At 39.7% G+C, this 16324-nt stretch overlaps 2 protein-coding genes and 1 long non-coding RNA gene across 3 annotated transcripts in view; 1 reads left to right on the top strand and 2 right to left on the bottom strand.

Moving 5' to 3' along the window:
- LOC127142848 (uncharacterized) overlaps positions 1-6341 on the bottom strand; it is a 14768-nt gene extending 8427 nt beyond the window's left edge. The window contains exons 1-5 of the long non-coding RNA XR_007813929.1: positions 5976-6341; positions 3652-4141; positions 2706-3218; positions 1999-2488; positions 1139-1565 (exon numbers count right to left, since the gene is read on the bottom strand). This is a non-coding gene — a long non-coding RNA (uncharacterized LOC127142848). The remainder of the gene's footprint in view (positions 1-1138; positions 1566-1998; positions 2489-2705; positions 3219-3651; positions 4142-5975) is intronic.
- A 100-nt stretch (positions 6342-6441) lies between these two features.
- On the top strand, positions 6442-9889 carry lg10h12orf29 (linkage group 10 C12orf29 homolog). Its single transcript, XM_018692660.2, has 7 exons — positions 6442-6655; positions 7592-7709; positions 7892-7987; positions 8077-8193; positions 8310-8507; positions 8780-8949; positions 9041-9889. The coding sequence occupies exons 1-7, from the start codon at positions 6566-6568 to the stop codon at positions 9221-9223; spliced, it is 972 nt and encodes a 323-aa protein (XP_018548176.1). The 5' UTR covers positions 6442-6565; the 3' UTR covers positions 9224-9889.
- cep290 (centrosomal protein 290) overlaps positions 9890-16324 on the bottom strand; it is a 30334-nt gene continuing 23899 nt past the window's right edge. The window contains 11 exon segments of the mRNA XM_018692651.2: positions 9890-10709; positions 10802-10896; positions 11563-11636; positions 11877-12018; positions 12307-12476; positions 12661-12783; positions 12886-13050; positions 13273-13359; positions 13616-13750; positions 15068-15191; positions 16129-16284. Of these exon segments, the coding sequence (XP_018548167.1) occupies positions 10465-10709; positions 10802-10896; positions 11563-11636; positions 11877-12018; positions 12307-12476; positions 12661-12783; positions 12886-13050; positions 13273-13359; positions 13616-13750; positions 15068-15191; positions 16129-16284 (1516 nt within the window). The 3' untranslated portion in view covers positions 9890-10464.

The following is a 16324-nucleotide window of genomic DNA, read 5'->3' as shown; positions in this document are numbered from 1 at the left end:
TATACTATGACTTTTTTACATTTTTTGACCTTACTATACTATGACTTTTTTGATGCCTTACTATACTATGACTTTTTTCACATTTTTTGACACCTTACTATACTATGACTTTTTTGATGCCTTACTATACTTTGACATTTATTGACCGTTTTTGACACCTTACTATACTTTGACATTTATTGACCGTTTTTGACGCCTTACTGTACATGACATTTTTTGACAGATTTTGACATTTTACTATGCATATACCTTAAACATTTTTGATACTCACTATACTAGGACTTTTGACATTATTGATAACTCCCTTTACATGACCTTTTCACATTTATGATTCTTCATCTCATCTTCATTTTAACATATTTACCTTCAAGTTAGATTACTAGTGTTCCTATGTCGCTAATACGTCGCTATATTACAGGTTACTCATACTGTAACCTCAGATTTTAGATTTCTTTTACCATTACATATTACATTTTTATTACATATTACTTCTAAATTTGTCAGATGGTACCAATGTTGAATACTGCAAACTACTTTGATACTACAGATACCACTTACTAGTACATCTGTCTTCTGATATTACTCATTACTTTTTAGTTACATTACTTCTATTAATATAGATACTAATACATTCTTTAAAGTATTTTTATGTTGCAGATTATTTGTATTGTTACACTATTCTGATGTTATTACTTCTGTTACATGGTTTTTGTTTAGCTCTGTGACATTTGAGACAGTTCAAGTCTCTTTCTTTCCTAATTATATTTTAATAACTGAATATATTGTATGTTGATATGAAGTTACAGAAATATTTCACTGGTCTGTTTTTTCTTATAAACATAAATTTGGCTGAAACACACAGAACATTTGTTTAAAACCAGGTTTTTCCAAACACAAAATTACTCAAATAACTACTACTAACATGGCATAACTGGTCATCATCTTTCCAATACTTTACAGTAACAATTTATATCCATAAATTCAACCTTTTCTTTGAACTGTTTTTACATTAGCTATGTAAATAAACTGGGGGTTAAGATTATGTTTTGGTTATGAGTTAAGATCAATTACTGAACATAAACAGTTTAATGTCAGTGCTCTGTGTTGGACAGTTGATGTAAAGCTGTTTGTGAATTACCTGGAGGCCTCTGTCCTGGTCTCAAAGAACTTCTTTATTGTACAAAGACTCTCTGTGATCGCGGACAATGTCTCTGAGATTATGGACAAAGTCTCTGTGATCATGGACAATGTCTTTGTGATCGTGGACGATGTCTCTGAGATCATAGATGCTGTCTCTGTGACCATCAACAATGTCTCCATGATCGCGGGCAGTGCCGTCAAATCGGTGACCCCCGTCTCCGCCGATTCTATCGCAAGGTCTCTACGAAGCATGGGACAATGTCTCTGATCATGGACAACGTCTCTCTCATCTTTGACAAGGTCTCTGCGATCATGGACAACGTCTCTGATCGTGGACGATGTCTCCCTCATCCTCAACAATGTCTCTCCGATCATGGACCATGTCTCTGCGATCGTGGACGATGTCGTGGACAAAGTGGTGACACCTGGAGGAAATCAAAGAGAAACATAAAAAGGAAAATGATCAGTACACTACTACCTATTCCTCATCAACAGTTTAACCACCAAAACACAGATAAACATTCATCGTTACAGCTGAACCACAACATTTAACAAACATTAGAGGCTGTTTCAGAAAATCAACAGTTGACTGTCATCACCTCCTGAAGAACCAACAACAACAAATATTTGAGAAAAAGTCAAATGATTATTAATTGTGTGTCTATCAATTAATCATGAAGCAGTCATGTATGTTACTGTGAACTGCACAACAATAATAAACACTATCAGTTAAGTCAATTTTTATAAAGCAGATTATTTCTGTTATTACACTTCTCTGATAAACTGACTACTGAGCATAAACAGTTTAGTGTCAGTGCTCTGTGTTGGACAGTTGATGTAAAGCTGTTTGTGAATTACCTGGAGGCCTCTGTCCTGGTCTCAAAGAACTTCCTCAGTGTACAAAGACTCTCTGTGATCGTGGACTACGTCTCTGTGATCGTGGACTACGTCTCTGTGATCGCGGACAATGTCTCTGAGATTATGGACAAAGTCTCTGTGATCATGGACAATGTCTTTGTGATCGTGGACGATGTCTCTGAGATCATAGACGCTGTCTCTGTGACCATCAACAATGTCTCCATGATCACGGGCAGTGCCGTCAAATCGGTGACCCCCGTCTCCGCCGATTCTATCGCAAGGTCTCTACGAAGCATGGGACAATGTCTCTGATCATGGACAACGTCTCTCTCATCTTTGACAAGGTCTCTGCGATCATGGACAACGTCTCTGATCGTGGACGATGTCTCCCTCATCCTCAACAATGTCTCTCCGATCATGGACCATGTCTCTGTGATCGTGGACGATGTCTCTGCGATCGTGGACGATGTCGTGGACGAAGTAGTGACACCTGGAGGAAATCAAAGAGAAACATAAAAAGGAAAATGATCAGTACACTACTACCTATTCCTCATCAACAGTTTAACCACCAAAACACATTAGTTATGTAAATAAACTGGGGGTTAAGATTATGTTCTGGTTATGAGTTAAGATCAATTACTGAACATAAACAGTTTAATGTCAGTGCTCTGTGTTGGACAGTTGATGTAAAGCTGTTTGTGAATTACCTGGAGGCCTCAGTCCTGGTCTCAAAGAACTTCTTTATTGAATGAAAACACTCTGCGATCGTGGACAATGTCTTTGTGATCGTGGACGATCACGCTCTGTGATCGTGGACTACGTCTCTGTGATCACGGACAATGTCTCTGAGATTATGGACAAAGTCTCTGTGATCATGGACAATGTCTTTGTGATCGTGGACGATGTCTCTGAGATCATAGACGCTGTCTCTGTGACCATCAACAATGTCTCCATGATCGCGGGCAGTGCCGTCAAATCGGTGACCCCCGTCTCCGCCGATTCTATCGCAAGGTCTCTACGAAGCATGGGACAATGTCTCTGATCATGGACAACGTCTCTCTCATCTTTGACAAGGTCTCTGCGATCATGGACAACGTCTCTGATCGTGGACGATGTCTCCCTCATCCTCAACAATGTCTCTCCGATCATGGACCATGTCTCTGCGATCATGGACGATGTCTCTGCGATCGTGGACGATGTCATGGACGAAGTGGTGACACCTGGAGGAAATCAAAGAGAAACATAAAAAGGAAAATGATCAGTACACTACTACCTATTCCTCATCAACAGTTTAACCACCAAAACACAGATAAACATTCAACATTACAGCTGAACCACAACATTTAACAAACATTAGAGGCTGTTTCAGAAAATCAACAGTTGACTGTCATCACCTCCTGAAGAACCAACAACAACAAATATTTGGGAAAAAGTCAAATGATTATTAATTGTGTGTCTATCAATTAATCATGAAGCAGTCATGTATGTTACTGTGAACTGCACAACAATAATAAACACTATCAGTTAAGTCAATTTTTATAAAGCAGATTATTTCTGTTATTACACTTCTCTGATAAACTGACTACTGAGCATAAACAGTTTAGTGTCAGTGCTCTGTGTTGGACAGTTGATGTAAAGCTGTTTGTGAATTACCTGGAGGCCTCTGTCCTGGTCTCAAAGAACTTCCTCAGTGTACAAAGACTCTCTGTGATCGTGGACTACGTCTCTGTGATCGTGGACTACGTCTCTGTGATCGTGGACTACGTCTCTGTGATCGCGGACAATGTCTCTGAGATTATGGACAAAGTCTCTGTGATCATGGACAATGTCTTTGTGATCGTGGATGATGTCTCTGAGATCATAGACGCTGTCTCTGTGACCATCAACAATGTCTCCATGATCGCGGGCAGTGCCGTCAAATCGGTGACCCCCGTCTCCGCCGATTCTATCGCAAGGTCTCTACGAAGCATGGGACAATGTCTCTGATCATGGACAACGTCTCTCTCATCTTTGACAAGGTCTCTGCAATCATGGACAACGTCTCTGATCGTGGACGATGTCTCCCTCATCCTCAACAATGTCTCTCCGATCATGGACCATGTCTCTGCGATCGTGGACGATGTCGTGGACGAAGTGGTGACACCTGGAGGAAATCAAAGAGAAACATAAAAAGGAAAATGATCAGTACACTACTACCTATTCCTCATCAACAGTTTAACCACCAAAACACAGATAAACATTCAACGTTACAGCTGAACCACAACATTTAACAAACATTAGAGGCTGTTTCAGAAAATCAACAGTTTACTGTCATCACCTCCTGAAGAACCAACAACAACAAATATTTGAGAAAAAGTCAAATGATTATTAATTGTGTGTCTATCAATTAATCATGAAGCAGTCATGTATGTTACTGTGAACTGTACAACAATAATAAACACTATCAGTTAAGTCAACTTTGAATGCAGGATTTTAACTTATGTTGTATTATACTTCAGTAAAAAGTCTGAGTATTTCTTCCACCACAGGCGCTCACACACAGAATCATTACTTCACATTTCGACCTTCTTATTAACACATATTGAAAATGTCTTTGTTTTATTTTTGTTTACTGAATAACAACCAAATTTACAAAGATCTTAGCTGCAGCTTATGTGAAAAATTCTAAGTCAACAAGTGCAGAACTGGTCATTATAAACTGTAAATATATTTTTAAAATCACCCTCTGACCAACTATTAAAATGAACACACTAATGAACAACTCACACGAGACACTTCACAATGCTCCTGGATTGTTTTGCATTATGTGACTTTCAGTCAAATAATCTTTCCAGTTACATTGTTAAAGTTTCTTAAAAACAGTGTTAAAATCCTGTCTGGTCTCATGAGCTGAGTGTATCCTCACACCTCTATTAGATATTGATCATTATAGCTGAACCAGAGCATTCTCATCATCAGAGGAGCATTTCAGAAAATACTGTTTACGGTCACATACAGTATGACAGGAAAAAGAATCACATCCTTAAGAACCAACAACAAAGCAACTAAAATGTTTGAGGCTTAAAACTTGTGGAGGAGCACAGAGTTAAAATTTAGTTTTCAAGCTTGAATTTAAAGTATAACTGAGCTCAAACAAATATCAAACCACCACAAACAAATTACTCATCACTAATACAACTGTGGGTCAATAGATAGCTGTGGACAGATTACTGCCACAAATCTACAAACAAAAACGCCAGACAAAAAAACTGAGATGCAAAACAATCACTCTGAGATGCTGAACTGCCACAATGAAACAAAAAAAGACCTCAGAAATGTAAAATGATCAGGATTTAACGCAGAACTACAAAGACGCAGTAAGAACGACCACAAAGAGACAAAGAAGCTGACCATCAATAGATGTAAAATAACCAAGTAAAGACGCAAGATGTTCACAACGACTTGATAATCAGACAAACAGACTGCAAAACAGTTGCCTTGCCTCTGTAAGCTGCCCATAAGTCATGTCAGGGACGCTAGTCTCAGAAACACAAACACACTTTAACCCACATAAGGCTAATGCTAACACTCGTCGCTAATGCTAACGCTGACATCCACATGTAAAGTAGTCAGGTAGACGCGATACAATACAAAATGGCCACAAGTAGACGCAAAACGATGACAACGACATGACAGACTGAGTTAAAATAACCAGTGTGAAACACAAACTTACAAAGAGATGCAAAATGTCGGTAAGGTGACTGTAAACAAACAACGGGGATTTAAACGGCCTATCAAAAGCCTGTTGTGTTTTCACCGTCCATGTTGGGGGTCCACAACTCATGTCAGGGACGCCTCAGTCACGGAAACACAAGCACAAACGACTGAAAATGGAGTTGGGGGCAAAAGATGGCAATAAAAGAGAAGACTAATGCAAACGCTCGCTGCTAGCGCAAACGCTAAAGCTAGCCGCTAGCTAGTTCGCTCCGTAGCCTTACCTTCGCGCCGCAGGTGTATTCAGTGTCCAGCCTCACTTGTGGTCGACAAAAAAAGCTTGTTTTAGTATCTAGTCTCTTCAGTAATTACGTTTTCTTACAGTACTAACAAACCGAGGCAACGGTTCAAACGTTGGTTTTAATCACGGATGTATCACGAGAACTGGATACGTTGCCGCCGCTCAGCCATGCCGCCATTTTTCCCCCCAGTGGCCGCTCGTGTTACTGCAACGCATGAAAAAACATTTTCTCCATAGACCACCATTGTAAAAGAGACGCCTGTAAAACAATTTATAATCAATCACCACTCTTTGTATTATATGTTTTTAAGCCATAGAGTTTTAATCTTTGTAAAACCTCTCAAAAGCTCAGAAGAGTTAAAAAGTAAACGCTCTAATAGTACATCCATGGGCGCTATCGAGTCATGTGACCGTTTACCAACCAACGTGACGAAGAAGAAGAAGAAAAACAGCCCACGTGACCACATGACATCCACATCCACGCGGAAACGCCGTTCATTTCTGCTCTTCTCAGCGGAAAAACCATAAACATTGTCCCCGGGCGTTCAGGTGGATATTTAACCGCACACAACGATGCGACGTCTGGGCTCCGTTCAGCAGAAGATACCGTGTGTGTTTCTGACGGAGGTGAAGGAAGAACAGTCCAGAAAACGAGAGTGTCAGGTGAGAGCAGCAGCAGCAGCAGCAGCCATTGATTTGACAACAACGTGAACCTGCTGCACCGCAATTGTATTTTTCAGTATCTATTCGCTGATTTGCACGAGAATTAATACAAAAATTGTAAATTAAAACCATGTTGCAGAATCACATTCCATTCCATTTACCTTACATCGCTTAACATTGGATATTAGTTCTTGAGTCATTAATATTTTTCATAGACATGTGATTATTTTCTAAAGTTATGATTTTTTTTTTTCAGTAGCGTCCTTGTCATGTGACCTTTTGTTTCCATATCTACTGGTTACTTTAGCCACAGGTGTGAGGTGTCAACAAAGGCTGATAAATGGGACTGTTGCAGGAGCTGCCTCCCCCCTCTCTTTGTCTTGTGTTTTTAGTTTTGCTGTGTTTGTGTATTTATGGTATGTCTTTGTCCAGAGCTGAGAGGAGTGAATGTACGGTTGTAGAAAGTTGTCCCAGTTTCTCTGTGGATTTAGGCCGATTCAGTGTCTCTTCATCTAATCCCAGACTCATGTTGAGATCAGGACTCTGTGGAGGTCAGACCATTTGCTGCAGGACTCCTTGTTCTTCTTGTCCCTGATGATAGCTCTGTGTGAAGGATTCATTAATTTGGAAGTGATCAGATGCTTCCTCTGTGGTGTTTTGTGATGGATAAGAATCTAAATATCTTCAGTGCCCAAAACATTTGCACTTTGCACTGTATATGTTGGAAAAATGAATGTACAGAGTGATTATGTGTCATCTTTGGCTTTAAATTAACAGTAGTTCAGTAGTAGTTCATTTATTTCTTAATTATAAGTGAATAAGTAATTGATTTTCTTTTTTTTTAGCAATTATATCTCACTAATATTTGGTGTAATAAGTAAAGAGAAGTTACATTTAAAAGTTGAGACTGTTTATCATCTGTCTGTCTGTCTGCAGCAATTTCAGGTTGTTGCCACTGCAAACGTGAACCCTGTCGCTCTGGAGGCGAACGTCGACTGTGCACTTGCCACAGAAAAACTGGATGGTACCTGCTGTTATGTCACAGTTTATAAAGGTGAGTGACAGTTTACGATAGCCGTTATCACCTGTCGTTGTCCATTAGTGGAAAATATCAACTGCCAAACTGGTATTTTTGAGCTGGAGTCATTCACTAAAATGTTTGTTTTTGCTCTCGTCTCCAAGTATTCATAATTAGTTGGAGATTAACTAAATAAAGGTTTATCTTTTTTTCCGTAGGGCAGCCTTACCTCTGGGCTCGACTTGACAGGAAACCCAACAAACAAGCAGAGAAGAGGTTCAAAAAGTACCAGCATTCACACAGGAGCTGTAAAGGTATATATCCAGTGTTTTTGTGCGTTAAATGTCAACATTTCTGCAGGGAGGTTGGACTAGTTTCATATCGTTTTCGCTGTCATTTTCAGGATTCACATGGAATGTAGAGGAAGATTTCAAGACGGTGCCAGAGACATGGATCCCAGCTCACAGGGTCAAACATCACAACGGCCATCCAGTGCCTGATGAACACGGACACATTCCAGGTTAGATGAAATTCTGCTTTATCACATGTTGTGTAAAATAAAGGTAGTCTGCTTTTTGATGTCATTGTGGACGATGCTGCTGCAGGAGTATTGATTTAGTCCTTGTGAATGTTCAGGCTGGGTACCAGTGGAGAAGGACAACAAGCAGTACTGTTGGCACTCCTCTGTGGTGGATTACGAAGTCGGGGTGGCTCTCGTTCTCAGGCCCAGCGCTGACGATGAGGACATGCTAGAAATTGCAGCAGTTCCACTGTCTGAACTCATGGAACAAACACTGGAGCTCATTGGAACCAATGTGAATGGGAACCCGTACGGTAAGTTTTCCTTCAACATGCATTTATGTTATTGTCAGAGAAGATCATTTTTAAACAAATTGTTGCTTAAAAGCAGCCTCACTTTTCTTAAAAGCCTCATTTTCCCATGTGTTTGGGTGTAAATGATTGGATAGAAGCAGAAATAATAGTTGTTTCTGAGACATTTAAACATTATCGGAAAGACATTTAAAGAATTTTACTGAATTACACAAATTAAGTTGAATGTACTTTTGTGTATTGTAAGCTAAAGTTGAGTGTTACTGTCCTGACAGTACTGGGGAGTAAGAAGCAGCCTGTCCACTGCCTGGTGTCTCACGGGAGTGTTAAAATCAGAAACCCTCCACCGGTGGACTTCCAGCAGCTGTGCTCCTGGTTCCAGGAGAGTCCAGAGGGACGAGTCGAAGGCATCGTCTGGCACTGCAACGACGGCACGCTCATTAAGGTAGGATGACTTTATACATTGAGGGTGTGATCAAACTGAAATAAGCTGTTTTTATCTGTAGGTCTTTATCTGTTCTGTGGCTCTTTTGTAGGTTCATCGTCATCACCTGGGACTGAGGTGGCCAGATGGGGAATCCTGTTTCGGTAACAAGTCGGTCATCATTCGTGTCGACGGGACAGCTGAGTACAAAAACACTAAGGACTTGTTCACGTCTTTCTCCACACTAAATGGACACTGCTTCAGCCGGCTTCAGGACATCCAGTTTGACCCATAAAACAAGTGAGATTAAACATTCCCTTTCCAAAGCCTCTGCTGTCACCCTGTAGCTACCAGATATTTTCACCTGTAATTCCAGATGAGTGATTTTAAAGTCACTGTTTAATGCACTTAATTTCTCTGTGGAAACTAACAAAGTACACAGAACTACAGGTTTTCTATGAAGTCTTAATCAGAGTGGTTTACAATGAGGACATAGACTAAAGACTAAAGAGGCTCAGAACTGTGTCTTTCTGGTTGTGGGGAGGTCAAACCTTCACCACCAAACAGGAATAGTGGATTGAATTAAAGGCTGAAGACAGTTTGCCATTTGCTTTTCAGATCTATGTACAGCTTTAAGGCATATTCACATTACAGTAATAAACAGTGACAATCCTGCAAGCTGCATTGCTGAGGCCAATCAGTTACTGTACAGTTCTGGAGAGTCAGATCATCACAGCTCAGATCAAAGTTACAAACAAATTTGAACCTGAACAAAATCATGAATGAAGCACAGACAAAAGCTGCAGTACTGTGAATATGCCTTTAGTGAAAAAACTGACGACAATTAAAGTTGCTTAATTGTTCTTAATTAATATACTGTAAACACTGTATGTTAGAAGTACTTCACTGCTAAGTGAGGAATAAATGGCGAGTATATAAACATTTCTTTTTAACCATCTGATTATTAGCAAAGCTGCTTTATTGACAAATACACAGAAGCACAATATGGCAGAACTGTACAAATATAAAGAAATCTTATAAATATGCCAAACCCTAAAAACTTAGTATTACCAAAAAAAGCGACCTCTGAAAACAAATGTATTACCTAAGAAACATGATTCTCATAGGTTTAGAAATTTCCAAGACTAGTGCTGAGACAATATGAGAGTGTCAGTACCAATACCAAAACTTATCTGAACTACTTGAAGAACTTTACCCTCCAAAGAAGCTAAAGTCCTTAAAGAACTGCTGCACAATCATGTTTTAAACTAAATGATGTGACTGTACTGTAATGAAACACATCAATGCTGGTGTTACTGCTGACATTTTTTTAACCAAATTTATAAAAATCAGGGGGAAAGAAAGAAGTGCCAAACTGTTGCTGCACACTTTAACATGTTTAACTGTGGAATTTAGTCTTAAAAAAAGTTCAGTACCCATCCTCTAGAGATCTAAATTGAAATTGTCAACCATAAATGCACATTCAGATGTAGTTCTAACAGTCTTAGCTCCAGAGAAAGGCACAGTGACCCTCAGTTAACTGATGGACACACTGGGTATTTCAACTTTTACACCAAACTGACTACACACCTTCTTCAACTGTTCCTCCAGCAGAATGTTCTTCTTGACCTCTACATTGTAGTTGTATTTCAAGTCCTCAATCTCTTCAAAAAACGTTGGGTCAAAGTTCTCCAGTTCTTTCTTCAGCTTTTTGACCTCCGTTTGAAGTTTGGTTTTCTCAGTTTCGGCTGCCTGCAGAAGCGTTCTGAGCTTCCCATAATCTATAAATACAAAAAAAAAAAACCCTCTGGAATGACTGTTGATTTTCATAACAATTTACATCACATACATCAGGGTGTTTTGGACGTCTCACCTAGTTTAGAAGACGTTTCCCCATATCGCTCACTGTACTCGTTGAGTCTTTGCTTCAGATCTATGTTCTCCCTCTGTAGCTCAGCGTTGACCAATCTTAGGACAAAATAAACATGTCGGTTTTTGTTTCAGTTCCACAAGCAACATATTCCAGACAAAACATACGAGATCAGGATGGAAAATTACTGTCCGTCATGTAGACACTGCTTCAATTTGTTTGCACTAATTTGGTCCTGTAATACAGTTGAACCAAAGTATTGTTTAGAGCTCTGTGTTTGTTTAGTTAGCAGTGACGGTCAGTGTGACTACAATCATACCGTATTATAATGATATAATCATGTTTTTTTTCCAGAAGCTCTGTCACTTAAAGTAGTGATTCCAAGCCAGCTGTCTTGTTAAGATGCTCTAACTATCCATTGAAGTTTTTGTTTTACACATTTACAAAGGTTTGCTTGATGTAATACAACAGTGTAACACGCACTCAATTCAGTGCTATTTGGTTATATGTCATTGTATAAATTAGGGCTGCAACGAATGCTTATTTTCACACATATGTGTTGATTAATATTTTCTAGATTTATCGATCATTTGGTTGATAAAATATTAGAACATAGTGAAATATGTTCATCCCAGTTGTTCAAAGGCCAAACGATGTCTTAAAATGTTTTGTTTGTTAATCCGAAACCCAAAGATACTCTGCTGTCTTATCACTATTACTCATTAAAGATACGAATACTCATCGGTGCACATAGTTTCACTTACCTCATTGCCTGGAGCTCTTTGGCGAGTCCTGTGTCAGTCTTTGCAGTGGAAGGAAATCTTTTTAACATGTCAACCTAAGAAATGACAAACCCACAATAACAAGTTGAACACATTTATATAGCATATTGACCTTGACTACGCAGCCTGTTAATAATGTGTGGGGATCCAAAGATGTGGAGCTAACCAGGCATGGAAGGTCTAAAAGAGAAAGACTATTGAGTTAAGATTGAGTTGCATTATGCCTGACTTACAGGGACAAAAAGCTGGAGATCTGCTTCAGATATTAAAATATTAATGTAATATTTAGCCTGTACCTGATCTTCAAGTTGCCGGATGCTTGTCTGAGCTCTTTCCTCACGCTCGTTCACCTCCTTCAGCTGTTTTTTGAGTTCAGAGAGGCTGGAGGTCTTCTGGGAGAGCTCCTTCTCCAGTTCCTTCATCTTGTTCTCAAACATTCTGCAAATGGAAGCCAAACAAATACTGGCTCATAGTGTGTAAACTCTACTTTTCGCCTGAAGCCTCTATAAGTGGAGGACACAAGGTCATGGCTTTGAATCCCCAAGCCAACTGGGAAAGCCTGAGTAGGTAATGGAGACAAGGTTCTACATAACAACCTGTCACGAACAGGCTGTTTTCTACCGGTGGTTGATAGAATTTGATAGTGATTTAACTTACGGTTCATTACAGCTTTAATTTGTCCTGAATTCCTGCTCAGTGGATTACAGTGAAAAACAGTTTGCTGACCTTGTCACCACAGATGCCTTCATGGTCTTGCCATCTGCTCCCTCTGTGATGGGTCTGGACAGAGCTGCCCGAAGCCGTTGTTTGGTTTCTTCCAGCTCTGCCTCGAGCTTCTCGTTGCTCATCTCCAGACTTGTTCTGATCACTCTCAGCCTCTCTGCAGCCTCCACTTCCTGTTAACAGAAAATACACACACCCAGGTGAGACAGCGGAGATGAAAATGTGCATTCAGGTGGCTTTATCACAAATGAGAAATCCATCATGTCCCAAAGCAGTGCTGGCATCAAGGTGAAAACTCAGAATTAAATATTACTTTTTAAAATTACAACATATTGTGGAACTAACACATGTAGTTACCCTTTTGATTTCCTTGCGTAAACGTTCATTTTCCATCACGATTTTCTCCAGTCCTTTGGTTTTGGATTCAAGTTTTGAACTCAGCTCTGTTTCACTCTGGCTCCTCAGTTTCTCATAGCTGGCCTAAAAAACAACATTTACTGTAAGTTGCAGTAACAGAACAAAGAAGTTAATAAACTTGTCCAATACAATGTATTTGGCATGAGACATGATGTGGTCAACAACCTTTAGTTTTTTATTTTCTTGCTCCAAAGCGGCGACCTTCTCTTGATTTGCAGGTGCACTGGATTTCTTCAGGGTCTCATTTTCCCTCTGCACCCTCTCCACCACCTTCTTCATCAACCCAATGGTTTTCTCAAGTTCAGGTACTGTTTTACCACTGTGACCAGTCTGATGAGGAACACATTAAAAATCATATTTGTGATCTACAGTTGGAACAGGATGCTGGAGAATTAAGTTTCAGTGGAGTTGCTGCTATCCAATTCAGTTTCTTTGCTATTTGTTTCTTGTTAGGTTAGATATTTTTTAAGGTCGCTGATTTTTTTTCACCTCATATGCAGATATGAATAGGTTTAACTGCATAAACAAAAAGGTAACTTTAGGATAACTTACTCCATGTATTTGAGCCAGCTTTTTCTTCACCTCTGCCTTTTCCTTTTTCAGTGCACTGCACATCTCCCTAAGGTCTGCAACTTGATTCTGTACAAAACAAAGAGAAACTGGATAAAATTAGATAAAACACTCTTCACCAAAAACATGTTGCTTTTGCCCAAATCATTACTGTATGATTTAAAGAAATGCTGGGGTTGAACTGTGGGGTTTAACACATTTTCAAAAAGTTTTGTAAAGAGGCAATACTGGAAAAAAAAATCTGTTTTTTGTAAATGCTGTGTTTCTCTTTTTCCATTTCTTTAAAATGCTGTACAATCCATTGGTCAGTTTCTGTTACACGTACCTTGAGTCTTGGTAAGTCTTTGTTGGCCTGCTCCAGCTGAAAGCGCAGCTCCAGGTTCTCAGAGGCTAGCTTGAGGTTCTCTTTTTGGAGGTCCTGATCTCTCTGTGTGGGAGTGCCAGTGCCTCGTCCCGAAGTCTAGAGGAAAGCACAGACACAAAATGAGCCAGAGAAAATTATTTAAAATGTATGACTGCTACTACTACTATGGAGAAAGATACTGCATCTGCAAAAACAAAAGTTCTAAGAGTGTGTAGAAAAACAGCTTCATTTTTAAATAAATGTCTCTGTTCTTGGGGTCATGAAATGGTCTACCTACAGACAACCACAGACACCTTCAGTCCATGATGGACAATGTAGGGGAGGAAAACACCAACACGCTAACAAGCCACGTACTACTCACTGTTTACCCTACCACAGCTACTGAGACGCTATCACAGCACGGTCACTTCAGCTGGGTGACTATACAAGCTTGGAGTACCTTCACATATCTAAGAGATCTGCTTTTTCGTTTTCGCACGCGCTCATTCCTTTTTCTAACAATAAACCTCGGGTGTTTGCTCGCTGCGGTGCTGGAGTCCACATCTGGTTCTGCTGAGTAGGGCTGTTCTAAATGAGCTACTTCTGCTGCTTCCTCTGTAGTCTCAACCTGCTCGTCAGCCTCTTCTGACTTCTCTGTCCTGCTCCCCACATCATCACCTGTATCTCCATCATCTAGTTCAGCAGCACCCTCTGCCTTCATAGCTTCTGACAAATTATTTTCCTCTGTAGTCAGTGGTTGAGAGAGCAAGGTTTTGTTTTCAAGCACATCGAGATCAGAAGCACATGGGATGTCTCGTGTATTCTCTACATGATCTGCTTCTGCGTCATCATCTTCTCCCCTCACATGTTTTTTTTTAGCTGCTGTGTTTTCTGTCACGTCAGGTCTTGGTCGCTTTTCTCTTAAAAGGCTGGCCTGAGGTTTTCTGTATGTCTGGCTTCGCTTTGGCTCCCTCTGATGGTCAGCGGGGTCTTCAGCAGCTTTTTGGCTGCCAGAGCGGCTGGGGGATTTAGCAGGACGGGGTGCAGCACTCCCTTTGCGTGACCCATCCGCAACATCAAAAGTGACAGAACAAATCCCTCTCAAAGTCTGCGAGGAGGCGCTTTTTACCTTCATAGGCAATGAATCAGATTAAATCCAGTGACGAAGGAGATGAATAAAGAGAGAGAGTAAAGAATGATGAATAGAGAAATACAGCAAAAGAAAACATCTTTGAAGCTTTAAAACAGAGCAGAGCCACATCATATAGAGATAGTGAGAATGTTTTGTTCCGTACACGTGTACTGTAGACTACCTACTGTGAACCTTACAATAACTGTACGTCTATAAAATGGCAAATATGCATTTATCTTAGTCTGTGATATATCTGACAAATGTATTAATTTAGTCATTATTGTGTGCTGAGGAGAACTTACAGAGGGCCTTGACGGAGGCTCCTTAGACATCTGATTCTCCAAAGTGTGGACTCTCTCCTCCAGGTAGCGGTTCCTCAGTATCAGAGTCTCCATGGCCTCGTCACGAGGTAAAGCCTGGCGCTGTCTGCAAGTTCGACAAAGTATAACAGTCTGGTTATGGTCCTATAACGTGACTCAGCTACAAGAATTTGGGTTAAATAAACTTTTTTCATTCATTAAACTGTCTGATATCCAGCTAAACGGCATTAAAGGGTTACTTAGAAGAAATGTTTGTGTAATAAATTATTATTGGCCAGTATCATTGTTAACAGACGTTTCTTTTTACTTTCAAACACTGATATCAAAATTGGCCCTAAAAAATCCAGTATCAGTTCCTCTATACAACTGATGAATGATGTAAAAACCTTTGCCTAAATACCATAACGTTCTCATGTGTATCAAAAAAAAAAAAAAAGATAAAATGATTGCAAATAATTACATAGCAGAATTCCATGAAATTTAGACATTAGATAAAAACGGTATGGTCATTCATTGTTGCTGTTGTAGCTCAGATTGGAGCGATATCTTCTTAATGAGGTAATTCTGCAGTTCAGCCTCAGGGTTTTACAAATTTATACCACTACTTTGTTTTCTACAAAGACACAGACAACTTCAAACTGTCACTCACATGGATACAGTGTTGAGTGGGACTATGAATACCAGTGCTTCTGGCATCCAGATATGGAGTAGAAATAATGTGAAGCACATTGTATTGCATCTTCTTGTATGAAATGTGCTATAAAAATCTAATTTTACTGTTATTATTATGTAAGCTCAGCATTATCAGAGGGAGCACTCCAGTTCATCAATGTGTTTTTACGAGTGCAAATAAAGGTTATATGCTGTATGTCACAATGGAAAATATGTTCTAACTACTCAACACATGTATATTTCCACTTTCTAAAAATATACTTTATCCAAACGCATTTGTAACATCTTTAAAATAAGCAAAAACAACAGGTAGTAAAGTAAAATCAGGGCATTTTTAAAATTAGTAAGAATTTTTAAAGGCTGATAAATACTTTATGGTGAAGATCTGTGTCTCCAGGTCTGAGTTCTTCTTCTTCAGCTCCTCCATTTCATTCTCCATCTCACTGGATCTCACTCCCACTACCTGATCGGCAGTCACACCTCGAGCCTTCAGCTTTCTCTGCAGTGCACCCTTCTCTTGCTCCAGTCTGTATACACAGTAAAACACAGAATGGAAACAGAATGGAT

The sequence above is a fragment of the Lates calcarifer genome, linkage group LG10, assembly GCF_001640805.2.
Source record: "Lates calcarifer isolate ASB-BC8 linkage group LG10, TLL_Latcal_v3, whole genome shotgun sequence".
Classification (NCBI taxonomy): domain Eukaryota; kingdom Metazoa; phylum Chordata; class Actinopteri; family Centropomidae; genus Lates; species Lates calcarifer.
Note: the sequence above shows the minus strand (reverse complement) of the source record. Positions and strands in the feature narration are given on the sequence as shown.

Excerpts from the sequence above, each read along its gene's own strand:
- lg10h12orf29 (XM_018692660.2), top strand. The coding sequence starts at position 6,566 with ATGCGACGTCTGGGCTCCGTTCAGCAGAAGATACCGTGTGTGTTTCTG. Across the intron at positions 6,656-7,591 it reads CCAGAAAACGAGAGTGTCAG|CAATTTCAGGTTGTTGCCAC; the intron begins GTGAGAGCAGCA and ends GTCTGTCTGCAG. Across the intron at positions 8,950-9,040 it reads ACGACGGCACGCTCATTAAG|GTTCATCGTCATCACCTGGG; the intron begins GTAGGATGACTT and ends GCTCTTTTGTAG.